This window comes from Podarcis tiliguerta (assembly GCF_965153285.1).
Source record: "Podarcis tiliguerta genome assembly, chromosome: 12".
In the NCBI taxonomy this organism is placed as follows: Eukaryota; Metazoa; Chordata; class Lepidosauria; order Squamata; family Lacertidae; genus Podarcis; species Podarcis tiliguerta.
In genome coordinates, this window is record NC_139545.1 from 49,361,420 (window position 1) to 49,389,110 (window position 27,691).

The 27,691-nt window shown below is 42.8% G+C and overlaps 1 protein-coding gene across 2 annotated transcripts; it reads left to right on the top strand.

Annotated features, from left to right (window-relative positions):
* Positions 1–27,603, top strand: RHEB (Ras homolog, mTORC1 binding). 2 transcript variants are annotated; one of them, XM_083406816.1, is made up of 8 exons: positions 1–701; positions 15,151–15,222; positions 16,099–16,166; positions 18,820–18,902; positions 22,913–22,969; positions 23,079–23,126; positions 24,928–25,009; positions 27,110–27,603. In XM_083406816.1, exons 1-8 carry the CDS (start codon positions 650–652, stop codon positions 27,200–27,202), a joined length of 555 nt encoding a protein of 184 aa, XP_083262942.1. In that variant the 5' UTR covers positions 1–649; the 3' UTR covers positions 27,203–27,603. The 2 variants fall into 2 exon arrangements, with proteins under 2 accessions (XP_083262942.1, XP_083262941.1); XM_083406815.1 differs by having other exon boundaries at positions 88–376.
* The last annotated feature ends 88 nt before the right edge of the window (positions 27,604–27,691 follow it).

Consider the following 27,691-nt stretch of genomic DNA (forward strand, 5'->3'; position numbering starts at 1 on the left):
CCGCCAAACAACAAAAAATAGCCGATACTGTATATCCAACCAACGCCTGCCCCTCCTGAGGAGGTGAAAAGGAGTGGGCGGGGTCGGGAGAGCCAGAGCCAGAGCAGAGCCAGAGCCAGAGCCAAACAACCAGGCGGGGCAACCTCCTTGAGGGAAGGATGACGCAGCGAAATTTCCAGCGCGAGCTCGGCTCGGCCGTTTGCCCGCCTGCCAGTCCAACGGTGAACCTCTCCCTCGCCCGTGACGCAAGCGCGCACGACGGCGGCCGTACGTGGGCGAGCGAATGCTGAGGCGAAGATGCGCGCACGCGCGAGCGGTGGGGGGGGTGAAGGGGGAGGAAGCGGAGGAGGAGACGGCCGAGGAAGGCGGTTGTCACGTGAGTGAAGCGGGCGCCGTCGCATCGCCGTGCCTCTCAGTTAGTCAGCGAGTCCCGCGCGGTCCGTCTCTTCCCCTCACCCCTCCCTCCGCCGCCTTGCATGCCGCGCGCTGCCGCCCCCTGCCGCCTCTACCTGTCCCCAGCCGGCCCCACCTAAGGCCTCGGCCGCCCGCCTCCGCCTCCTCGTCAGGAGCAGCGCCTCCCGTTCTCCCTCTCGTCCCGCCCGCCCGTGGCCGGAGCCCTTGATGTGGTTCGGGGCCCGGCGGGGAAAAGATGCCGCCGTCCAAGTCCCGTAAGATCGCCATCCTGGGCTACAGGAGCGTCGGTGAGTCACTGCCTGAGGCGGGTGGAGGGTGCGGGGAGCGGGCCCCGAGGGGCTCCTCCAGACCGGGGCGCTTCTCTCAAGCCCCCCACGCGGGCGCGCCGGCCTCCGCCTTCCGCCCTCGGCCCAAGTTGAGGCTCCGCAGGCGGACGTGCGCGCCGCTCCCGCCTCGTGGCTTGGCGGCCGAAAGGGGGCAGCCCGCCTTCGAAGCCGGTGGCAGGTGAGGAGGACGACGACGACGACCCGCCTTGGGCCTGTCAGCCGTTTTCCGGGCGGGCTGCTGCCCTGCCTGCTTTCGGTGCTGGGAAGCGTGTGGCGGTGGCCTCGCGCGCGTGTCTGTGTGCATTTCCCCGTAACTTAGCCTCGCCGGGCTCCCCACGCAGCGCACCCGGGGCAGATGCCTCGCAACTCCCGGGGCCGTTTTCTCCGGAGAGGCTCCGAGCGGCCGTTTTGCATTTCCCGCGTCTGCAGAGGCGACTTGTTAATCTTCCGCGGTCTGGCTCGCGGGGAACACCGTTCCCGCTCCAGGCTGACGTGAAATCTTTTTACCAACCCACCCCCCTTCCTCGTGCAAAGCGTGGTTACGGGTAATGATGGTTTCCGGGGCAGCTCCCAGATGTCCACTCCCATCCACTGCGCCTGGCACCGCATACCCAAGATCGCGCTTTCGCAATAATGATTTTGTAGCTGCCGCTACAGTGAGTGACAATCTCTTCTTGCCGCTCCACACATTTGGTCTTTGAGAGCGTTCGCTTCCGGTGACCCACCGCGTTAAGAAAATTGGGCTCTTGTGGTTTTTTTCCTCCACCCCTCCCCAAAGTTGGAAACTGGTATGAGTTGGTTGAAATGAGTTGGTGGAAATAATTTGCAGATTCGGTTCTGCAAATTATCCTGGTCTGAAGATGACAGTGTGGCTAAAGCGTTAGTGCAAGTTAACCAATTTGAGTTTTGTTTCCTCAAACTACATTGCTATGTGGGTCAGTTATTGTGGATTTATTGCATGTTAACAATGTGTTGGATACTGTACAGGAAGAGAAGTGATGCATTACTAAAACCATTCACCAATTTTCTTGGTCTGATCCCGTGAGGAAGATAACTATGGCTTTGTCTCGTCTCTTGGACATACTTTATAGACCTGCTTAGCTTCTGCACCAAAGGACTTTCATAGGGAGTAAAACTCATTCAAGCAGAATTCCCCAGAAAGCTGGTAGTGGTTTGAAACTAATCACAGGTGCAATTTCTACATATAAAAGACATTAACTTCAGTTCACTCTTTGTAAATCATTTTACTTTTTTGCTTAAAGTAGTTTAGATTAGGGGGTCTCAGGATTTGCCAAATAAGTCTCCCAAAATCATTGGCCAGGTTTTTCAAATGTAATATTAGAAAGTAATTATTGTGGAGTAATTGAAAATGAAGTTATAATTTACTTAGGACATGTAGTGGAGGTGCAGGGGAATGTCTCTGAAAGAAGCTTCCTCCCTTTCCTAGCAGTTGCCTCCTTAAGGAGGCCCAAATCAACTTCAGGGATTAGGCAAACTTCTTTTATTTTGCTTGCTCAAACATTTAGCAGCTTGTCTGGTTTCTGACTGTTTCCTCCAGGTGTGATGATGGGACAGGTAAACACATAGTAAAGGGTGTGACTGTATGTGTGTGTTTTTTATTGGCTACTGTACAGCAAGTGCTAGAGTATATTAAATAGTATGTATTTGATTCTGTTAGAAAGCTCAGTGGACACCTGGTCTTTGTCAGGTAAATGGGGTCACTTTCAAAATACATTTGAGGGCAAAGAGCATGTGACCACTTCTACAGCTGACAAAGCTGCATTGGGGACTCATCACATCTTTTATGGTGCACACCTACAAAACAAAGTGTTAATTACATGGGCACTTGAACACAGGTGTTTTCACGTGTGTATCATTGTACAAATAACATTTGTCTGGAAGCTGAGATTGGCAACAGCTTCCCATTGAGTGCACATTTGGCAGCAAACCTGGGTTTGCCACCTTGTCATACACAAAAAAACCCTTGAGTGTTTAGTAAAGGTCTTCTGTTACATGAGTAAGTCAGCAGTGCAGTTTGCTACCCAGCTGCTTGCTTGAAACATGTAGCAAGTGCTTTGGGATGCTCCTCTTTCCATCCACTTACTGCTCACCAATCTAAACAGCACTACCATAGGTCATTTAAAGCTGGAATCTAACCCTTTTTTAACACTGTGCTCTCTGCTTTTGCCCCTAAAGGTCCACGGACTTTTAAATGCTGAAATGATGGCATTCTTTAGATATTTTGTTCTGTTGTAAACAAAAGTAATGTTAGAGAGCAAGGTGGGTGGAAAAAGGGCTTCAAAGTCCAAGTATATAAACAAACTGGGTAGCAGCATCCACAGTGTAAACCAGCTGAGTGTTAAGTCATAGTGTGTAAAATAAGTTATTTCCACCACAAGATGGGAGGAGTCCAAAGTTGAGGAGCTGTTCATGTTCACTTTCACAGTACACTTTCTGGGTGTTTAATCTTTATTTAAGTTTTATTGTATAATGTAGATAAGAGAAATGTTTAAATAGGCAGGTTCTTATATTCCAGCTTTATTTCTCGTAATGACTGCCATAATGCTTGGAAATGTGATGCTGAAACATACTTTGGTTTATAGGGCCTTTTTTGTTGTAGGAGAGCTTGAATGATGCAGTGGTTAGAGCAGGGGCAGTCAACCTTTTTATACCTACTGCCCACTAATGCATCTTTCTTGATGGTAAAATTTCCTTACTGCCCACCAGTGCTCAATGGAAGGAGGATTCAGCTTGTGCTGTAGAACCCCCTACTGCCCACCTAGAATCCTGAAACACCTATTAGTGGGTGGTAGGGACCAGGTTGACAATCCCTGGGTTGACGTAGAACCAAGGTTCAAATCCCCATTCCATCATGAAGCTCACTGGGTAACCTTGGCCCAGTCACTACCTCTCTTCCTAACCTACCTGAGTGGTGTTGTGGGGATTAAATGAGGAGGAGGAGAACCATGTACCTTTGAGCTCCTTGGGAGAAAAGGGTGGAGTATAAATTAAATAAGTGAAATTTATTTAAGGAAAAATATACTGAGGTCAGGTTTTCATATCTACTCAGTGAAGCAGGCATTTTTACTAGGTTCAGTGAAGCAAACACACTTTCAGCTCTGGCAGAAAGTACAGGTGGTTTAGCTAATATCAGACCCTTGTTTTGAAGAGGGATCTTTAAAATGAGATGTTCAATCCAGAACCTTAACTCCATGTTAAAATAGTTTCCAAGTACAGTACAACCTTACAGTTGTACAGTTCTCATCTGCTGTATCTTTCTTCATATACTTTGGGGAAGAATGGTTGTCAAGTTAGTGTCATAGAATTGTTACCATAGCAATTCCTTTTCCCTCCCCTCTCCTCCTTTATTGGGAACGAAGAGGAAATCAAGGCAATGCAACAGAACAAAGCAGATGTAACATTGACATGCTTTTCCGGTTCTGTAAAATTTACAGTGACTTTGGTTTCAGAACCCTTCAGATGCTTTCTCAGTGTGAAAAAGGCATACCTCAAGGCTTTCTTCATGCCTGGATCAAGTTCCAGTTGTTGTAATTCCATTTCTTTCCCTGGCACAAAGATTATAGAGAGGCCTGAATAGAAGAACAAAAATGTAGCTTGTTCATACAATGTGACCAAGGAAACAATCAGCATCAGTCTGTAATTGAATGCAAGAATTTGCCCTACATGTGTGGACTTTACAAGCTGGTATGGCAAAGATAATTCAGGTGTAAGGTAGCCTCTTTGTATAAGGCTCAAGCTAGCAAGGGTATAAGGCAAAGAAAGTACCTGGTGAACAAAGTAATTAGATTAGGAAAGTAAAGGTAGACTTTCTAATCCATTAAATCATTTGGATTGCCTGAAAATAGCTATCCTACAATATTTGTTTGCTTACTGATCTGAAAATGGCCCACAGAACTCTCTGAAGGAGGCCTACTCCTTTTGAAACCTTTGTACACATACAGTGAAGTACACAGGACAGAGTCTGACCATTGGCCATCCAGCTCAGTACACTGACTGACAGTGGCTTTACAGTGTTTCAGACAGGAAGTTCCTTCTATAAAAGCGGGAAAGATGAGCTGGGGCTCTTCTAGCGTTCAAAATTTTATCTGGGGAGAGGCAGGTGCAGAAGGGCTCTATGGAGGATCCATATCTTAGCCCAGGGGTCAGCAACCTTTTCCAGCCGTGGACCTTCCTTCAGACCATGTGGTGGGCTGGACTATATTGGGGCGAGAATGAACCAATTCCTATGCCCCACAAATAACCCAGAGATGCATTTTACATAAAAGGACACATTCTACTCATGTAAAAACACGCTGATTCCCAGACCATCTGCGGGCCGGATCTGGCCCACGGGCCTTAGGTTGCCTACCCCTGTCTTAGTCTTATAAACACTGATATGCAAGCGGCAACCATTTTAGATTCATTCAGTTGACGTGTGATTGCCATCGCGTGGGTCCTTTTGGACCTGGAAGAGGGCAGAACGTGCTTATACATGCTCCACCAACACACACGGGGGCCAAGAACACAACCCCCATGTGAAATGGTCACCACCTGTACCTTAAGGTATTAGTGCTAGGTTTTTTAAAAAGAAAGAAAGAAAAGACTGGTTTGTGCTAGTGTAGTGTTGCATTCTATGCCTTTAGTGTGTGTTTCTTTTCTTAGTTATGGGTGCTTAAATATTAGGCACATTTTCAAACATGGATGGGGGAATGATCATAATGCACAAGGACAATCTGCAATTAAAAGTTGCCAAATATTTAATCACATCACTGAAACAGCTGCTGAAATGCAGTTTTACACAGTTCTTTGGTCGTTGTCTTCACTATTTGCTGAATCCAGATCTTGTTCTTAAGCAGGATAACTGCTCCTGAGTAGTAGTCTGAAATGCCAGCTTTAATTAAAAGCTTCATTTTATTCCTGCCTGTCTAGTGGCAAATCTTACTGCAATGCACTTGTTAATGGTAGCAGTAAACTCTAGAGGCAGCATGTTTGACTGTAATATCAAGCCACTGAAAGGGTTGTTTAAGGACACTGTGCTAGAATTAACTCCTGAGTTGCCTGGTTTGCATTTCTGAGCTTTTTTTCTCATCTCACTCTCAACAATACTTAAAACAGTCAAGCTGCTAACATATTTACATAGGATACCTTGTTCAGTCACCAACTCCTTTTAACACTTCCTGTATTTATATAAATATCAGTTTCCTAAATGCAATGCATAGTCTACAAATATAGACACTGATGTAATTGAATCTTAGGTCTCTGTGCTGTGGAAGCCTCAAATATTTTTGGCTCGTACTATGAAGCTATTTGACACCGTCAAATGGAACTTAGCTCTGACCTTCCAGTTTTGTGTATTTGAATAATGTGCACTTTCTAAGGCTGATTTGCAATAACTTACTTGGCATACCTTTGCAGTAAATCCCGACAAAATTGATTTCTTTTTCAGAGCTACCTTAAACATTGGAAGTCAAATAGCCTCAGCTTCTTTGCATAATAAAATTCATCTTTTTCATAATATAACTGCATGTATGTGAATGCTTGGCCTTAGCTGATGAATAAATAGTACCTTGCCTGAAATGCTGTTTGCTGCATTTCCCTTGTGAGGTAAAACACGGCTGTTATTTAGATTATAAATCAAGTGATGCAACTTCGAACTTAAAATTCTGTTAGTATTCAAAATGAGCAAAGAGGCTCCCAGTTTAGAGCCTGTTTTCAGTGCTTGCTCTTGCTTTGGGGACCACATTAAGCAGGGCTATTGATGTGTTTGCATTGATAACTCTTGCCAAAGGAAAGCATGCCTAATTTTTCAAGACACTGCTGGTCCTACAGGGATATGGTGAGAGGGTTTCCCCACCGCTCATTTACGTCAGTTTCTGTCCTCATCTGTGCTCAAATGGCTTGGATTAAGTAACCGTTTAAGGTGGTGCAGGTGGGAGGCCGCACTAAAAATAGAATGTCTGAGATAGATAGTTGAATTATATTGAAATTAGACACATACACACCTGCCCACTTAACTTTGTGTGTCAAATGCAGGATCAGCACATCTCAGTATTCAGTCTGAGACTGTTGGTCTCAAGGAAGAGGGTGTCTCATAGTTTGGGGGCAGGTACTGAACATTTATGTAACCTTTTCATTATAATATGGTGCTCAGATGATATTGTACTGTTTGACGCATTGATCTTAAAGGCTGTGGATGGGAGAGAAAGCTATCTTGGAGGTGTGCTAGGCCTACTTTGAGATACCCTCTGGGATCACAAATAATTGGCTTTCTTACTAGCCATCCATTACTTTTAATGAAGAGCTGGAGTCAGTCAGTCTGTGGAAGGCAGGTTCCCTGCCCCTGCCATAGAAGAAGTGTGTGGGCTATAAGGGGCAGTCTTCAGATTGTCTCTAATGTAACTTGGGGGTTGTGCTATGGTCTCTCACAGGCCAGTCCAACTTCCCATACCAAGGGGGTCACCAGAATACTTCAGCACAGAATCCATGGGCAACACACTTCATTAAATTTCCACATTGTACATTAACGTGTTTGAATTATTTAATAGCACAATTAAGATAAAGTCTTCTCTGCCACTAATCATCAGAGAGTAGTTCCAAATTGTTAAAATGTAATAATCAAGCCTTTCTGAAATTTGCTTATAAGTGTCAATGCTGTAGTATAATATGCAAATGAAGTTATAAGACGTATTCATCATTCCAGTTGCGGATTACAAGCAATAATTATTTAGGGTCTACACTTGCACAGGCTTCCCTGCTCTATAGGACATCAAGCACTTTTCCCAGACCAGAAGACCCCATTGAACTCTGCCTGTGAATGTTCAGTAAACCCTGCCTGCACCTTAGTAAATTGTTCTCTAAGACCATGAGGACTAGAAACTTCTTATAAAAAAGGAGGGGGACATTCTGAATTCTAACTTGTGGCCAGTATTCTAGACTTTCCTCTCTTTGCCCATTTTACTGTACTGCCACTTCCCTTTGAGTTGCATGCAAGGAACATGAAAAATATAGCTCATGTTGGCAGACTGATGATAGAAGACCAGTGTACTTCCTTCATTATCTTGTAGTGGATTTTAACTGACAGAAGGAGGTTTGCTGGAAGCAAAACTGTCTTAGGGTATAAATCTTGATGGAGATATGGATAATCTTGTTATGTTGTCCAGTGTGGTGGCTCTTCAAACTGAAGAGCAGTTATTTTGGAAACAAGAATAGAGAAGTTTGGGGGGCGGGGAATTATACTTAATAAGAAATTGTTTGGCCCGTGGGGAGGGGAGGGTTAAATTTGAAAGTAGGTTTAACATAATAGTTTTTCATGAGATTGTATGATAGCATTAAGACTAGAAGTGGCAAAAATAAAACTAAGCTTGAAGTATTCAGTGCTTATTTTCAATATTTCAATTTTATATGATGTGTAATGACTTAGCAGTGGACCCAGAGCTACCTTAAACCCCCAGTCCCTAGGCCTAATTAAGTCAGGCAGTATGAGGTCTGTGAGGCTGTTTTCTCAAAATCCACACCCATCTGCCCCATGTCACATATGACATCAGGGGTGGGGCAGGTAAAAATATGGCTGAAAAGCAGCAGTTGGGAGCTTATAAGGTATTCTCCTGATTGCTCCCTGGCAGTGAGCCCCACTGGGAGACAGGATATTTGATTTTGGGAATTCCCTAGTGCACCCAATGAGGCTTGCTCTCTATACCAGTCAGCCGAATGGCAGTTATCATGAGCCCCTTTGAAGGTACAATGTAAGTACCAGTCAGTTGATCAGCCCCTTTGAAGTTGTCACTGCCCACCATCATTATTTTATTATTTATATGCCGCCCATGTGACTGGGTTGCCCCAGCCAGTCTGGGCGGCTCCCAACAAAATCTTAAAATCACGATAAAACATCAACCATTAAAAACTTCCCTGTACAGGGTTGCCTTCAGATGTCTTCTAAAGTCATATAGTTATTTATGTAGAGAGTTATTTATGTATATAGTTATTTATGTATAGTTATTTATATAGAGAGTGTTCCACAGGGCGGGTGCCACTATTGAGAAGGCCCTCAGAGCTGGACCTCAGTGTCTGGGCTGGATGATGGGAGTGGAGACGCTCCTTCAGGTATACAAAATCAAGACTGTTTAGAGCTTTAAAGGTCAGCAGCAACACTTTGAATTGTGCCTGGAAACGTACTGGAAGCCAATGCCGATCCTTTCAGAGTGGAGTTAGGTCGTGGTGGCCACTCCCTGTCACCAGTCTAGGTGCCACATTCTGGATTAATTGTAGTTTCTGAGTCATCTTGAAACGTAGCCCCACATAGAGTGCATTGCAGTAGTCCAAGTGGGAGATAACCAGAGTATGTACCACTCTGGCAAAACAGTGCACAGGCAGGTACGGTCTCAGCTGGACACAGAATTAATAATGTGAGGTAAGTGATAGGTGGGCAGCCCTGCCTACCTGCTGGAGTTGACCTGTGGAGGAGGTATAGATTCGGCCTACTGACCAGATTGAGTCTCCTACCCTGGTCTTTGGCAAGCTGCAAAGTAGCAAACTTGCTTCTCTTGTCACAGCTTCCTCTATTACCATACCATTGGAGGTGCCTGTCCCACCACTTTAAATCTGTTGAGCGCAGTTGGGATAGCTCTGTGCTCTTTTTGGCTTCTGCAAATTTATTATTATTATTATTATTAATAATAGTTTAAGCTTCATTAACAAGAAAAGGGATGCTACAGAATGTTAGCATTTTAAAGGCGCTTAAGATTAATTTATGAAATTCAGTTCTGTGTATTTATTAATCCAAGAGTTATTTATGGAGAAGGGAGATAACGGGAAAAGGCAGTTCACTGAGAACCTAGACAATTATAGACCACTAAGCACAACATCAGAATAGTTAGCACTTTGAAGTAGATTTCAAAACAACCACTGAAGTTTAGAAATATCCCATCTGGAACTTCTATCAGTGCATGGGAGAGAGCGCAGGAGGACAGTGCCAGAATTTCCTCCCTCATGGCTACGCTGCTTGCTACAAGTGGGAAGGATGGTCTTGAGGAAAAAGCAGAGCCATGTTAAATTTGGCCCTCAGGGAAGTGTAAAGAAGAACAACACCCAAAGGGCACCTTCTCTCTCTCCCCCTCCTTGTCTGCCACAGCCACAATATACAGAAAAACACTTCAAACCGAGGCATTATTGAGTCTATCCAAAAAATTTCTTTTTAGAATTACGTTGTTTATAAATAGCGCATATGCTATCCATATCTCTGAAAATGATCTAAGCCTACTCTGTTGATGCTTTCTGTTGAATCCTACCTTGAAGCCTTAGCTTTTGTAACTTCAAAACTCTTTTCAAGTCCACCAGCAGCTGAATCAGAAGAGAGACTTGAATACATGTTTTATAGGAAGGGGTGTAAGTACTTCTGCTTACAACTCCAAAATAATAAAGACAAAAATATGGACTCAGTTGCTTCCTTCTTTCCACCAGTTTTTAACAAGAACAGTTTTTGATGTGGTTTTTTTAAAAAAAATTAAAGATTTTCATGGTTTACAAAAGTATGTGCATTGTCTCTTTTTCAGGTTGTGTTTTCTACAGATTGATTACGTTTGTTGGGAGACATTAGTGTTGTGTACAGTATAAGGTTGGGGAAGAAAAGGGGGCAGAGAGGGGGATGGGGTGGTTAAACTTACATTCTTTTACTTAGTGTATGTGCGGGGTTTTGTGTCAGCATCACTTGGAAAGGTTCTCTTTCTAGTCACTTGTTATATTTCCTTGATAGAGAGGTAGAAGGGGGATGGGGCATGTTTCGTGGTTTTAGCTGGCTGCAGTGAGATTTGTTTGCTGGGGAGGGGCGGGATTGTTGGGTGAAGCTAGCCATATTGATTCGTCCGCTGTCGGTGGATTCTTGAACAACAACGAAAAAGTGTTGAAAATAACTTGGCCAGTTACTTTAACCCTCCTGGACTCCCCTAAATGCTATAAAGGGTGAGCCACTGACAGTGTTAGAACCTGACATATGAAAGCTAGGAGCTAAATGGCACCTTAAACCTAGGTTCCGGGTGCAACAACAGAATATCTAGGCACACTTTTTTTTTAACAATGCAGAGCTGAAAATGAATGAACTGCAGCTAAAATATTATGTTCACATGGTCTAGTCCTTCCCCCGCCCACCCCTCTAATATTCTTAAGAGGGTCTCTTCTCCAGTTTTCAGAGAGTAGCTGGAAGTGGGGAGGCAGAAAAATGTCCTCCTTTCCTTCCACTCTGCAGTTTTAATCTGAAATCTTAGGCACAGTAATGCACCCAGACCTCAGAAACTGCTCACACTAAGGAAATTCCCTTTCACAAAATGCGCCTAGAACAGCGGGAGTTTCGAACGCTGGTTGCTGAATATGGATTTAAAGCGACTTTGAGAGTTGTTGCGGTTTTGATTCACAGATGGCAGCCTAACATGAAGAAGACAAGCCACGCCAACAGTCTTGGTACAGGCAGACATTTTAGACTTGCACATAACAGTGTTCTTTCCCTCTTCCCACTCAAACCTGAAAGTAGTCAGGAGCTATTGTGCTTTATCCTGTCTGACTGCAATTTTGCAATATATTCCAGTGCCATTTGGCCAGCCCTGAACTATAGCCAAGCATGCTGCTTGCCTGCCCACACTTGGTTGGCAAGGAGCCCGGAAGCTTGAACGTTGCATAACTGGCAACTTCTTAAATGATGAACATTTTTTCATCTTAATTTAGTCTGCTTGCTGCTGAATAGGTAATTGAACTTGTGTTGTCACATATTATAATTCATTATTCCCATCTCTGCTCTAGTGGGGTTATTTTGGGGTTTTTAAAAAGGGCTTCACACTTTTTACCAATGTGATTGGCAGAATGTTTTGGTCTTGGATTTTTGCTATCCCTATGTCATCCATAGAATGCCGCCCCCGGCCTTGTGCTATCTGGATTTCTGCTGGTTTGCTTTCAAATGTTCCCTCACTATGTACTACAACGCCTGTGAATGAAAAATTGGATTCGGTTCAAATGGGCGAAAGCAACATTTGAAAACATTTTATAATTAGACCAGTGGGAATTTTGCTGTGTCCATCAAATGGAATATTTCTGCCAAGCTGATACGTGAAATCAGTTTACAGCACAAGGTTTTCTGTAGACATCTTGAAGTAATAGTCAGGACATAGGAATCTCCCTTATACTGAGTCACGTCTTTATAGATCAGTGTTTTCTGTTTTGTCCACGGCTATACAGGATTTCAGGGGTCTCAGGCGTGCCAGGAGATGCCAGGGATTGAACCTGGGACCTTCTGCATGTAAGGCAAGTGTTTAACCCCACTGAGCTTATAGCCCTTCTTTTGCAACAGAAACGCATATCTAGAATTACCAGACTGGTGGGAAAGCAAGCATGTTCCCTCTTCCATGTGACAGCCCTTAAGATACTTGAAGATGGCTATCATATCTCCCCTCAGTCTCCTCTTTTCCAGGCTAAACATACCCAGCTCCTTCAAGCACTCCTTGTAAGTTTCCAGACCCTTAATCAACTTGGTTGCCCTCTCTGCACAAATTCCAGCTTGTCAGCATCCTTCTTAAATTGTGGTGCCTAGCATTGGACATAGTATTCCAGGTGTGGTCTAACCAAGGCAGAATAGAGTGGTACTATTACTTCCCTTGATCTCTGGACACTATACTTCTGTTGATACAGCCTAGAATAGTGTTCGCTTTTTTTGCTTCTGCATCACACTGTTGATTCAGGTTAAGCTTGTGATCCACCAAGACCCCTAGATCCTTTTCACATATACTGCTAGTAAGCCAGGTGTCCCCCCACCCTATATTTGTGCGTCTGGTTCTTCCTGCCATGTGAGAAGTTGTTGGTTTCATTTTTAATTCAGATGACCTGTTTACTAGCTAGAAATGCTTATGAAATGCAACTACAATGTGGTGTGTAGTTTTAAAAAAAAAACAAGCCTGGGCCCCAAAGTATCCACCATGCCTTGTGATCTTTGCTTTAGGATTATGTTGCCTGCCGTTGGCAAACACATCAGACAGGTGCTAGCAACTATTTCATGTAGACAGGGGTCACTGCAGTGCAGAAAAAGGCACAGCTATATCTCAAAAAGAAAGTTTTTCCAAGGACCTGAAGGATGGCAGGTTTCTTAACGTTTTGCTTAGCACTGGCTCCCCAGTGCTTCACGTTGCAGTATCTTAAAATCCATAATTAACAGTGTGGGGCACAGCATAAAGTAAAGCCTTTGGGATGATGTGGGGAACCTTTATGGCCAATTGGGCCCAGATCTTTAACCCATAGTGATAGAGGGAGATGGGAAGCAAGTGCATTCAATCCTGCTTTTGTCAGGTTTTTTTACTTATGGTATCGGATGTGGGACAGGCGGGCATAGTTTGGGGGAAATGGCCTCGTGAGCCAAATAGGGTGACCTGGTGGGTCAACTTTGTGCTGCGGGGCAGAGATTTCCTACCCCTACTTTCGGTGTGACGTGACCTTCATCTGAATACGTGGGAATTCAGACTTAACAGTATCTTTATCGGGAAGAAGCAGGCCTGAATTAGTTCTGTTCCAGGATCCATGTAGCATTGGGCACAGCCGTCAGCTCACGAAGGAGGCTGTGTACGGGTAAAGCTTTTTAATCAACTCCAGACTCCTAATTCAATATATTTATTAAACATTGCAATACAATAGAGTAAGATATATCAGAAACTGCATAAAAGGAAAATACTAATTTCCCAACTAATCCTTCCTCTAATGCGGTCTCTCCATCCCTCCTAATCCCTTTTCCTTTTCTTTTGCATCTTCTAGGAGGTTGTAAGCCTGAGGGCAGAGTCTGGCTCACCATTGACATTTGTAAACCACTCTGGAAGCCTTTTTTCAGCCGAAGAGTGGGATAAAAATGCATTAAATAAATAAATAGATTAGTTCAATGACTTATAAAAAATATTAGCATCCTTGTTCCATGCAGGCAGATTCACAGGATCTGTTGAAGTCAAAGTAAACAGTGAAGAGAGTTCCCTCAAGCAATGGAGACAGACATGCCCAGATCAGCCTATTAAGTATGTTGTGTGCCAGGAGGGGCACAGAGGTGGGTATCCTGGCAAACGAATTGCTATCCACCCTGCGGCCAAGAACACACACATATGGGTATACCTGCGATCCTTCTCTGTGCCCCCTCCATGGGAGGTCTGGAGAGTGACAACACTAGAACAGACCTTTTCATTGGTGGCTGGTGGAAGGATCTCCATGTGGAGGCATGTCTGGTAACCTCTTTCCTTTTATTTTTTTATTTTTTAGGTGTTAGGCAAAGCCTTTCATTTTTATCCAGGCTTTTGGTCCTTAGTTTGAAACGTTCCACATATTTGTTGCCCCCTTGTTACAATCAGTTTGTTTTGGCTCACTTTTGTGAGGAATGTGACTAATAAATATAATAATAGTACTTTCCATTCATGGGCATGTGGGGAGGGAAAGTGTCTACTGGGAAGGTTCGGGATGGGAGTAGGTTAGAAACATCCTTGTTTGCAATACCTATGTATGTCACAGGCTTTGCCCTCATGGAAGATGTCAGGGTGGTGGGTTTTGTGTGTGGGTTTTTATGCAAACATAATATTCCTAAAGAGACAAGAGGATTGGAACATTGACTTTTGTCACAGTTAAGGGGTGGGATGTATGATCACCTTATGTGCAAATCATTCTGGTTTCACGTGGAACAATGAGAGTATCTATTTTAAGTTATTCTAATGGTAATAAGTGGTACGTGGAAATAAGATGGCTGCCTGGCACAGGCATATATATGTTCATATGTTCACCATATGAAACACCTTCTTTTTTAGACAGATTGACATCTTTAGAACTCAGTGTTGAAAGTTTGAAAGAAGCTTGGAGCAATGCTTCAGTATTTAACAGGCCGTGGTTATATTTTCACCCCTATACATATTTCCCATAGCACTTGTGAAAACCTGCATTGGATATATGTGAGGCAGGGCTGTTAATTCCAATGCCTATTGATATTTTTGCTGCTTTACAGCAGAAGTGACAGCATGACCAAATGGGATGGCAGTAACCTCTCTAGGGTGTGCAAAAGATGCTAACTTCCTTGGGTTTTAGGGTAATGGAAGTGTTTGTAGCAGCTGCAAATAATGGGAGCGACTAACAAGCCAAGCCATAATGTGTAGATCCTAGCAGAGGAAAATGTAAAGAACAGTTTGTGATATGCCATGATGCGCTACAGTTCAAAGGGAGAAAAAGTCATCAATCAATTGAAACACAGATATGGCATAGGAGGAGGGAGTCAGACACTGTCTCTCACGCAGTGTAGTCAGGATACCTAAACAGCTCTTTAAAACAAAACAATTTTTTTTGCAAAACTTCTGTGTTTGGTGACAGAATGTCGTTAACTGCATGTGCAGCACTGTTAGCTTTTACCTTGTTTTCTTCACAGGGAAATCATCGTTGACGATTCAGTTTGTGGAAGGCCAGTTCGTTGATTCATATGATCCTACCATAGAGAACAGTAAGTGACTGAACTATTTCTCTGAACATGCAAGGGGAGCTGATTTGCCTCAATCCATTTCGCCCACACATGCACTTTTCCTCCAAAGAGCTTGAAGCAGTTTATGCTTCATTGATTTATTATTTAATCTGAAGTTGGATGTTTAACGGAGGCAGAACTTCATGAAGTTCTGTTTTCTATAGAGAAGCTAGGGTGTAAACCAGTCGGTCTTTTTAAATTTGTGCACATACTATGGCTTGTGTTTAGAACTCACATATGCAGAGAAGGAATAGAAGCAACACTTCTCTGCAGCCTTTTGGGAAATGAGACCTATGAGCTTGAAATTATGTTGGATCTAAAGTTAATATAGCTGCTAGCCTTTAAGGCTAGTCTTTCTAGTTCAGCTCTGCAGGAATATATGCAGTGCTTTTTTTCAGGATGTACTCAAGGGTACGCAGTACTAGCACCTTGTTGTTGTTTGTAAAAAGTTTAACACTCACTGTAACAACTTCATGGTGAGTAACAACACCTATTTTTCTAGGGGGGGGGGGAGCACTGAATATATGTGTATGAAATAAGTTTCACAGCCTTAATCTAAGACTGAAGGTCATGGTGTATTTCACTCAAACCATGATCTATAAGTCAAGGTTTGTTTTTGACTTGCAAATCATGATTTGTGTTTGGGTGAAACCAACCACAGCCTCTGGTTCAGACATAATGGTAAGCCATAGAACACATTCTTTTTAATCCATTAAGAATAGTTAACTGTGATGTGCAAATTTGGCCAATGAAACCCAGGTTATTTTTATTCTACTAAAGAGTAAAATGGCCAGTTTGAACTGAAGTGATAGACTTTTTCTGTGAAGCACTGAACTGCCCCTTTTCTCATTTGTCCAGCATTCACAAAGCTGATTACAGTAAATGGGCAGGAATATCATCTTCAAGTAGTTGACACAGCTGGCCAAGTAAGTGATGTTTGTTTCCCTGATAGTATTTCCAGTGTTGATATCCTAAAATTGGTACAGTGCCTTAAAAGACTTAGGAAAGAATGCTATGGCGCTTTTAATTATTTTCAAGTAGAAATTAGATCTGGTTATAGGATTGTATGAAATCTTCGAAGAAGCAGATCCTAAGTACATTTTCATAACCAACTCAGTTACTCTTGCTTAAAAAACAGAAAGATCATAGTTGCAGTCAATCTAAAATTGTCATATGAATTTGCCATTTATAGAGGGAATTCAAGTGAAGGAGAGAAATATGTGATCATTGATTTGGATTTAATCTCAAGTGTGCTGATAAGACAGTAGATTATATCCTTTTTGCACAAAGTATTTCTCACAATCCTTCATGACATAAGTAGGGTTGCCATACATTCTCTTTTTCCAGGACATGTCCTCCTTTTCAGGGGTAAAATTTCTGTCCTGGCAGATTTTTCAAATTTGCCAAAATGTCTTGCTTCCTCTCTTTCTCCTTCTACATAAAAAGATGCTGTTTCGCTTTATTGCTTTTCCTGGGCTTTTTAATTAATTATTTTATATGCCTACCACCACTACCACCTTGTGCACGTCCCAAAGAGGGAGAGGCATATGTATGTATGTATGTATGTATGTATGTATCACACACACACCCATTTTGCATGCACAAATTTGGCCACGTCCCTTCCCAGTGCCCTCTGATGTCGCTCCAGCACATGCCCCACCCATAGCACGCTCCAGTGCTCACCTGCTCCCGCACCCCCTCCTCCCTGCCCTAGGCGCCGGCAAATGTATCCTCTTTTTTGCTCTTCAAAACATGCCAACCCTAGACATAAGGCAAGTAGGAGGAAGGAAACTACTAAACCTCAAAAGACGCAAAGCAGGAACTTCTCTTTCCCTGTAGAGAAAACTATTTTGTAGCCTTGAGCATTGGGCTTATTCCTGTGCATAAATAGGCTGCTGTGAGTTTTCAAAATGTAGCATATGTCTTTGTGCATGGGACCTGCTGAGAGTTGAACATCTCCTTTTGCTCAAATATACTATAGCACATTTGCAAAATGCCACTGCTTAACCGAAGGTACAATAATTTCTTGGTATCTTCCAGTCTGGCAGTATTTGACCTTGAGCAGGATTAGGCTCTTCCCCAACCATCGTCCCAACTGTAACCTTGGAAACCAAGGGCATCTAAATGTTTCTCTATTTTTAAAGCCACAGAAAAACTCATGGAAGCCATATCGAGTCACATCAAGGGGTAACAGAGCCTCAAATGGCTGCATATTTGGTTTCCAGGCTACCTTCCCTATCCGAAGCAAAATACTTCCCCTGCATAGACTTAAGCCTTCCAAAGGGATAGTTCAGTTGTAGCATATTTATATTTTCAATGTGCAAGGTTCATCGCGGCAGCCCATAAAATGAAGTAAAGATGAGCAGGAACATAGAATAATAGAATTGTATAGTTGAAAAGGGTCATCTAGTCCAACCCCCCTGTAATGCAGGAATCCTGCCCACAGCCACCCCAAACCACCAACCTTCTGGTTAACAGCAAGACCCACTGACCCACTGTGCCACTGGGGGCTCATGTATTAATGGTGTTATGTGCCAAGCACTAAATGCGTGAAATGACAAATCCACAACATACTCATCAAAATAATAAAATTGCACAAGTTGTTTATTTCATCATTTTAACTTAATCAAGTTCATGGGAGAAAGATTCCCATTTCACCTCTTCCCTAGCAGCCCCTCTGGACCTCATCTCACATTGTACAGGAGAAATTCCTGACCCTTCAGGCAGACACTTGTGGGAGCATAGGTGGTTCGAGGAGGGAGAAGTGAATGGGAAACTTTCTCTCTGTGAACATCCTAAAGTCACAGAAAAGATGGGGGAAATTGTGTTTACTTTTGTGTACTTAGAATTGTATTTTAATTAGTAAAATAAAAATCTTTAAACAGAACCTTGTTTTGAATTTGTCAGCTTGCCTTGTCATTAAGAAAGTTCCTTCTTCCAGGCAAGTCAAAGTTACCTTAAATTCTGAAGGAGCAATGAGAGATCGATGTAGTGTTCACATCTGTGGAAGCTAAAATGGAATTTGATCAGTCCTTTGTTGATAACCTACTATTTGCAGTACTTCATAGTCGAAAGATCATTTGGCATCTTAAACAGTATTGAGCAACAGTATTGAGCATGTTCTAAGTTATTTACTTCCAATTTCCCAACAGATACAATACTGATAGGTTTAAATGCCAAAATTGTCTGTCTTGACACAGTGTGTCAAAGTTGATGGACAGCTTCCCATAGGACTGCTTAGTAATTGTAAGTTACCAGTTCTCACATTCAGTGCCGTTCTTGTAAATGCATAGTGAGCGCATGAGTGCATCATGCCTGTGAAATGTCAGCTTTCCTGTTTGGTGCCTTCCATTTTCAGCGGTGGCACTGCTCCTGTAGACCTTTGTAGAGGAATTGTAATCCTTCAGCTATGCAAAGAATTCACTAGAATGCAAGACAGCAGTGAAAGGAAGTCACGTTCATGCACAGCATTTTAACAATGCAAGGATTAAATGCGCTTAATCCTAACTCAGTTCTTCAAGCTTACTAATGAGCTTGTGTGGCAGCAAAACATTAACGTGCAGCTTTATCTTCCAACAGGATGAATACTCAATATTTCCTCAGACGTACTCCATAGACATTAATGGATACATTCTTGTTTACTCAGTCACATCAATAAAAAGGTAAGACATGCCTCCAATTCCTGCTATCAAGGCAGTTTCTTAATTTTGAGCTGTTTCAGACTTTGGCTGCTTTAGTCTCCCTACTTTGCTTGAAAATGTGGTGCAAACACAACCAAGAAATATTTTGCAGGACATGGATTGAGTGCCATAAAAACATACTGAGTTTTTATTTATTAGCTTTCAAAGTAGTATTGGCTCTCACTGACATTCTGGGAACCATAAAGTGCAAGCTAAATTGAGAAGTACTATAAAAGGGCAGCATCCATTTGCTCTTCATGAAACAAAATTGTAAGACCTAGAAGAAAAAACAGAATAGTATTTCAGGCAGTTGTGGTCCTTACCTCTGCCTTTGTCATCAAGTCAGCTAACAAGTGATACATTCCACTGATGCTCTTTCATAAACAGTAGGCTTTGTGCTCAGAAATATACGTTGACTGTTGAATATGTATAAAAATTCCTCAAAAATCTATATTGCCATATAAAACAGTTTTATTTTACTTACTTTCTTAGACAATTAATTTTGTTCTCAAGTGTGCAACAATGGTACCTGCCAGTATTGTTTTGCTGCCTTCTCTGCAAATGCACACTTGTATGCTTGGTGTATAGGTATCCAAAGTTGTGGTAACCAAGCTGCAACCTACTAATGTGCATGTGTCAAGCATTCTGGTATCGTAAGAACAGATCCATTGAAATTGATGGGCAAAACTAACTTGGGTCGATAGATTTCAATGGGCGAACCCTGAGTAGAATTTCGTGTTCATCTGTTGAAATGAATATTGCAAAGCCTTAGAACTGAACTTGCACACAACTCAGTGGGTATCAAAAGTGAGGTCTGTGAATTTGTCCCTAGGCTGAATCTTCCACTCATTTGATATTAGCCCTTCTGCCTTCCTGAAAGAGAAACCTTGGCACCATTTCAAGGCCATTAGTGCTTGATAACCTAAAGCCTATTACTGTGGGTAAAGGATTGCTAATGGGATATAGAGCCTTTCACGTTGAGTTCGCTCACTTACGATGTTGCTTTGTGGCATTACCAACCTTCAGCTGCCTGGTAGCCTATGAAAAATGAGAGTGCAACCTTGATCCATTTGCAGTATGCTCTGAGGACTCAGACAGATCTCCTTATTGGGGCAGTGTATGTGGACACACTGTACAGGATAGCAGAAGGCAAGAGTTTATTGGACTTTGTAACCTTGGCTCTTGAAGTCAGTATTGAGGCATTCTTTTGCTTTGGAAATTTCCATTCTTTGAGCTCTGCTTTCTGTGATGGGCTCAATTATCACTTTCTCATATGTGTGTGTTCTTGGCCGCAGGGTGGGTAGCAATTCGTTTGCTTTTCTTTCTTTCTTTTAATAGAGAATTTTAAAATAGGCTTCTTGTTAAGCCTGTTTGCAGTCTTAATAAAAATGTTGATGTTTTAATTTAAGTTTCCAAATTAATATTCTGCAAACCTTGTGGTACTGTTCTCTCACACAGGCATAAGTGTAGGTGATTTCTAACTTCCTTTTGAGAGCAGCAGACTGAAGAAAATATTGTTAGGAGACAACAGCTGTTGGGGACTCGCCATAATGAATAGGAGGAGGGTCATGGTGACCACATGCTATGCCAAGCCATGTGGTTAGTTTTAACCGTAACACTTCACCTCCTCCCTTAGTTCAGCTGCTAAAGAAGTCCCAGGTCAGCTGGCTTGGAGTTGCCTCTGAACAAAGTCCTTGTGGTGTACTTCTCTCCAAACAAACCGCAATGCGAAGCCTGACTTCCCAGTCATGGTTTGTCTAGAGGAAAGCAAACCACAAGTGCTGATACAGACACAATGCAAAGCCAGCCACTCCGTGGTTTGCTTCCCTGCTCAATTAAGGGAGAAGCGAAGTGAGATCTGTGTGCACAAGCACACACACGTTTTGCTTAAAATGAGTTCCACAGCTTGATTTAGTGTCACTTGTGACTGTGGCCTCTGTGAGCTTCATACCCATTATGGCGAGCCTCCAAGGGCATGGTCATATATCTCAGCATTGTTGTGATCTCTTGCCCTTTAAGAATATTTTATTCACCGGTCTGCTGTTCTACACCTTAAGCTATCAGACATAAATTGGACTTGTGTTCTGCTCCCACATGATAGGGCCATAAGCCATACACGAGGGAAGAGCGCTTGGGTCTTGAGCTACTCCCTAACTTGCCGATTACCCAGTTGCCAGCGCATTACTATGCACTGCATTCCAGGAGCCTCAAGTAGATTGGGAAGGCACTGCATTGTATCCTTATTCTGCACAGGATATTTGCTAACCTTCACTTCCAGCTGTGGCCCCACTGTTCAACAGTGGTATTTGCTGCCAAGGAGTGTGGGGAAGTCTCCTTCTTTGGAGGTCTTTAAGCAGAGGCTTGACAACCATATGTCAGGAGTGCTCTGATGGTGTTTCCTGCTTGGCAGGGGGTTGGACTCGATGGCCCTTGTGGTCTCTTCCAACTCTATGATTCTATGAAAGTTATTTCAGAGAACAACCTCCCCCCAAAACACACACACAAACTTCAGGAGTAGCTGGAATGGGGCATGAGGGATGTAGTCAGTAGAGAGGCCTAAAAAAACCAAAACCTGATGTGCTCATGTAAGCCCACTTACAGCCCTCTGGATCCTACCTTGTTTTCCTGGAGTTAACTGTATTATCACACACAAAGAATAAACACTGGGACAACTTCTGCATTTACTTCTCTTGTAAATTCCTGATAACTGTCAATACTGGAGAGTATGCTTAAGCTGTACCTCTGCAGTAATTTCGCTTCTGTTTTTGAGGAACATGAGAGTTGCAAATATATTTCCACTCTAATGTCTCACATGTCTCCGAGGTGATCTCTTATTTCCTTCTTATGTGTAAAGTTGTTTCATGGGGGTGAATGAGGCCAAGCCTTGGCAGGTTTTGGTACTGGTGAGCTCTGCAAATCCTAAACACCTTGCAATGCAAGCCGTAGGAAGGGAACGTGAGTGGTTGTGTGTCGCAGTCTACACTGAAATGTAAAGCAAACCCAGCAAGTTCAGGCTGTGCCTGAAGCACAACACAGACCAGCTGAGTAGAGAAGGTGAAAGCCGTGGGGTAGTTGGTTGAAGTTGCTGGAGTTTCCTCATCCCCAGTGTTAGATGCAGATAGCGGGCAAGGGCCTGGGGAACTAGTGGTGTAAATCTTGCAGTCCGTACATAAAACGTAGGGTGATATGAGCTTGGTCTGCTGGTAGGAGGTGAAAGGAGCAGGGTGAATGCCGAACCTTGTGCATCTCCCTTTTCAGTCAGCAAATTTTTTTTAGATTGTACTGTGCTGTGTTGGAATTCTGCCATTGGTGTTTTATGGATTGTCTTCCATTTACATGAGCGATCAAACTGTCACAATGACAGTTCTGGCTTTCTCCAATTCTGTTTACTTTTCTGTGCCAAAATGAAGTCCTGACCTCATTGACCCAGTTGTCCTTCATGGTCAAGGTCACACTGCGGTGGAAACTTCTGCATGCACTCCCACTGCAGTTGTGCAATTCTCCCTTCCTTTCAGTGAGGCTTGCACAGCGCATGTTCCCAGGGGATTGTGCAACCAGCCTACACAGAACATAAACTGCTTTGGAAGTGACCTGGTATATAACGGTATCAGGTTCGTGTTATGTTTTGGGAACAGCCTCTTTAACCCTGGGTTTGTGACTTAAAATAATTATGGTGCTTGATGCTCAACTTTATCACCTTTTACTGTTTAAAAGAAATCAAATTCATACACAGCTCAAGTAATGTCTCGCTTGCCATGTATAAGCCAGGGTGCAGGTTTTAATTTCTCATTTTTTAATTGTGTAAACATGATGAGATACCATTGGCATTGGGGCTTCACTTAGGTTTTCCAGACAAATAGAATTCCCAGTAGTTAAATGAAGTAGTGTTTGCTTGTGGCTTTGATCTTTGTAGAATTATTTGTGGGCGGGATAGAAATGCCAGAGGGTGCAACGTTGGAGGGCGTGTATGATGTCATCCTTTTATTTTTCAGTTTTGAAGTGATTAAAGTTATCCATGGCAAGTTATTGGATATGGTGGGAAAAGTCCAGTAAGTAGTAACACTCTCATTTCATTCCATGTTTCATTTTGCTGTCGTATTACTCTGCAGACATCAGCTCCTGCTCTGAAAGTGATTTGTGTTGTTTTTAATCCCATAGGATCCCCATTATGTTGGTTGGAAATAAAAAGGACCTGCACATGGAACGGTATGGAATATTTCTCTTGAGATGCGTTAAGGCAACCCTGCTAAGATTAAAATGTTGTGGTGCATTGTATCCAGTCATACTCTGAGTAGGCCCGTTGAAATTAATAGACGTTACCGGCCTTGATTCATTACTTATTCATTTCAGTGGATCTAACCTCTGCAGAACCGAGAAGAATATGCTTCTCTGAGCATAACAGTCTGCAGATAGCTGTAGCAGTCCTATGCCTTGAAATGTGCTTGTAATTTACTACCTTTCCTTCTGATACATCACCTCAGATACCACAGCTTGCCTCATTCCAATTCCTATTCCTGGCTTTTATTTGATAAATTCAACTAAGGTTGGAATGTTGGTCAGTTGATGACCTACTTATCTGCAGAAGCGTTATGTAGGAAGCCAAGAATGAACTATATTTGTCACACTTGTGCCCTGCTGTTCCTCCAAAGAGCTCTGGTCATCCTACTTGGGTTGGTACCTGAGTATTGCTTTCAGGTTTTAGAGTTGCAATTATTTTTAAAACGTAGCATTTTGGCCAGGTCAGGTTCAGGTAAAGTTGCCTGAGGGTAACCTGTTGCCCGGATATTTGTCCGCCGATCCTCTGGTGGATCTTACTACTGTCGGGGCAAAGTTGATTTTTAATTTCACTACTGTCAAATTCCCATAATCTTTACCAGTCCCCTTTTTCTGATTGGTAAAAATTCACCTGCCATCATAATCACTTACACATTTATGGTGACACAGAAACTCAGAATTGTGGTAATATGGCTATACTCCTTCAAGCAGCTTGTGGCTCAGCTGTGGAACTCACTGCCTGAGGAGGCAGTGATGACCACAAGCCTGGATGGCTTTAAAAGAGAACTGGACAAACTAGTGAAGGCTATGGTGATCACAGTGGCTGTGCTCTGCCAATCACAGTTGGAGATCCTATGCTTCTGAATACCACTTGCTGGAACCAGCAGAGGGGGGGAGTGTTCTTGCGCCCGAATCCTGCTTGCTGGTTTCCCATGGGTGCCTGGCTGGCCACTGTGGGAGCAGGATGCTGGGCTACGTATGCCCTAGACCTGATCCAGTAGGCTCTTCTACGTTATTAATAGACAGAATTATTGCTGCCACTACTAAAATTTTACTCTTAGAAGAGAGATGGTCCAAATAATACCCTATTACCTAGATGATCACCCATGGGACGTTGCTTAGCCTGTAAATGTGCACGGCCTTAACTTAGTTGTTTTTAAAAGTTACTGTACCCAAAATAATACACAACGTAGTGCTTGTGAAGTTGCTGTTAGAGATGTGCCTGTGTTGTTGATTCCAAACCCAGTGGCGTAGCATGGGTTGTCAGCACCCGGGGCAAGGCAAGTAATTTGCGCCCCCTAACCCGTGGATTTTAGCACTGATTTTAGCACTGCGAGTGCGAGCGCCCCCCCCCCAGATGTTGCACCCGGTGTGGCCGGCCCCCCCTGCACCCCCCACGCTACGCCACTGTCCAAACCTGTGTGATCAGCAGGGCTTTAATGTTATTGTGTGATCTGATCAAGCTTTGGCTTTCATTATGTACCTTCCAACAATACACTCGGCTCCCCTTCCTTCGAAACTAGGTGTCACCTGCTTCTTGCTCTAATTGAAAATTGATGTGAAACCTTCTCCATGAAACACTGATAATCCGAACTGTAAACATATCGTATCTGGATCTATTAGATGAGTTCTCCTAAATCTTACATATAATACAGTACGACGAGCAGTCAGATGGTTAGAACTTTAATTTAGAGGGCTCTTACTATAAATAACTTTCCTTTCCTTTTTTCAGGGTGATCAGCTATGAAGAAGGGAAAGCTTTAGCAGAATCCTGGAATGCAGCTTTCTTGGAATCTTCTGCTAAAGAAAACCAGGTAGCCAATTTGCTTCTAAAGGGTTGAAGTTGAAATAGGAATTGCTGCTTAATTATGAATGTGTTTCCAGGTAAATGGGAGAAGAGCTGCCCAAGTCAGCTTTTTACAGCTTGCTGATGACCATTTGCATAGTGGCAAAGTCATCACTTGGGCGTTTGCATCCCATTGACTGTTCCTGATCTGGAGATTACTGTGATATGTCACCATATGATGAAATCTTCAGGCAACAAGACTATCATGTAAATATTACAGTCATCAGAAGATTAATGCAGTCACATCAATGCAGCCACTTAAAACTACAAACAAACAAGATTAGTTATGGGCGATGCAAACTGGGAACCTTGTTAAAACATGTATTTTCCATAGACTTCGTTGCATGACTGCATCAATTTATCCTTAAGCTGCAGAGGTAGGGTGAACTCTTGCTTTGCCACCACAGATTAAGAGCTCCCTAATTTTGTAAGATGAAAGGATCCGCTAAAAAGAGCACTGGCAGTTTTAGACTTGAGCTTGAGTTAAAGCAGCATATCATATATTCCTTGTTAAAATGGGAGCTGAATTACTGTTTCAGAATATCGGGGAGGGTATCTGAATGTTTCAATAAAATTGCATTCCTGTCTACCTTCAGGAGCAAAGAAACAGCATGTAGAGGTGAAACTTCTGTAGAGCAAGCTATTTGGGATTCTGCAAAAAATCTAATTGCAGAGGAAATATATTAGGTTAATTGACCACTTGTGGACAATTTGTGCCTGGGAAACATTATACTGACAAATACCCTTTTCATTTGATTTTGGATTTTAAATGTCACATGAGATACAGTACATATCTGGCATTATATGAGGCAATGTTCAATTAACTGTCATATTGCACTTTTAAGATGCTTAAGGGACTGCTTGAATCCACTGGAGCAAATTTGGAAGCAAGCCCAGTTCAGAATTGTACCTTGTTGGCAAATGATTCTTGATGAACAGAAAAAAACAGAAAGACGAGCATTGGATTCTCCAAGTGTGCCAACTCAAAAATGCCGAGATAGTTTCACACAAATGATTTGCAGCATTCTCATTACCAAAACATCTACTTCTTCATACTATATTTTCCCTGCAACTATTACTTCTGCAGGCAAAAATTCTTAACAAGTTTCAGTACAAGAGGAAAAGAGCTTTTAACACGAAAAAATGAAACATCAATAGCAACTAGGTGATAAGAGATTATATATATATATTTAATAAAGATACTGAAGGGCAACATTTTGGTTCAGGGGACGGTTTTTCCTAATCAGTCCTTATATATTTTGGTGCCTTTCTGTGCTACCTTCTAGCTCAGAATAATGGAAGTACCTTCTGAAAAGCATCTATTTCTCCAAACCAAAATGCGGCTCCTGGAGCTTAATTGAGTCAACTGCCTCTTAGCATCTGTTGACATTGCCCTCTAGTTTCTCAGAAACATTTCCCTGGCCTTCATAGCTCCCAGCTCTGTAACTCTCTTCACATAACTATTGGGTTATGAATTCAGGCTCAGGTCCCTGAAATAGCCTCGTAGCCTTCTGAGATGAGACTGCTAATCTTTCCGCTCCCAGTGCTCAGGGCAGGTAACAATACTTACAGTGCAAAACAAGTAGGTATGAAACCAAATGACTATTATATTTCACTGGTCTCATGCCAGGCCTAACAAAGAGGTCTTCGTTACACCTTGGAAAGCCACCCGATTCACACTTTGGCTTGAAACTTCAGCAGCCTGGTGGTCTGCAGTGATCTTCGCACACATTGTGCAAGGTACACAAGGCCCATTCTGAGCGATTTTGGCTCAAGAGGCACTTCACATGTTGAGCATCACTTGCATATTACGAGAATAAGGAAGGCTTGCAGGTCAGAGTTCAGCAATGAGAGTTGGGTGAGGAAGTTAGGCAGTCCTGATTTTTTGCGTTGCTTTTATTGCATCGTGTCCCATGCATATCCATCTCAGGCATGCTAGCAATGCTGAGCTACAGCATGTCGTCACCTTTCCTCTTCTCATCCTTGTTTGCTATTCTAAAACAGTTACAGTGGCTGCTGTGCTTTCTAGTGCTTCAGGCTCTTAATAGCCCCTCTGCCTTCTTTCCAGACTGCTGTTGACGTCTTCAGAAGGATAATTTTGGAGGCAGAGAAAATTGACGGGGCATCTTCACAAGGGAAGTCTTCATGCTCAGTGATGTGATTGCCCACCGAAGGCTGAACGCTGGGAATATGTTCTACCTTAAGAAGCAAACTGCCTGTTCCCCCTCACAGCGAAACTACGCTTTTTCTTCTTCTGTTAACCTGAACAATATAAAGTCAGTTGGAGACTTTTCCTTCAGATTATGTTAAACTCTGACTCCTGTGCAAAAAAAAAAAAGGCTTCACTTCCATTTTCAAATTTTAAGCAATCATATTTTCAATTTATATATTGTATTTCTTAATATTATGACCAAGAATTTTACTGGCATTAATTTTTCAATGTAGTTGGGTTAGAATAATCATCCAGATGATGCATATTGTTACACTACTATTAACTAGGCTTGAATATCGGTGTTTCTTTGTGTTAAATGTATACTTGTAAATAAAATAGCTGCAAACCTTTGTGTGCCCACTGCTTAACAGGTTCTTTACATTTTTTTCCCATGCCATTTCTGAAAAATACCTAGTTCAGTATGCCGCCAAATGTTTG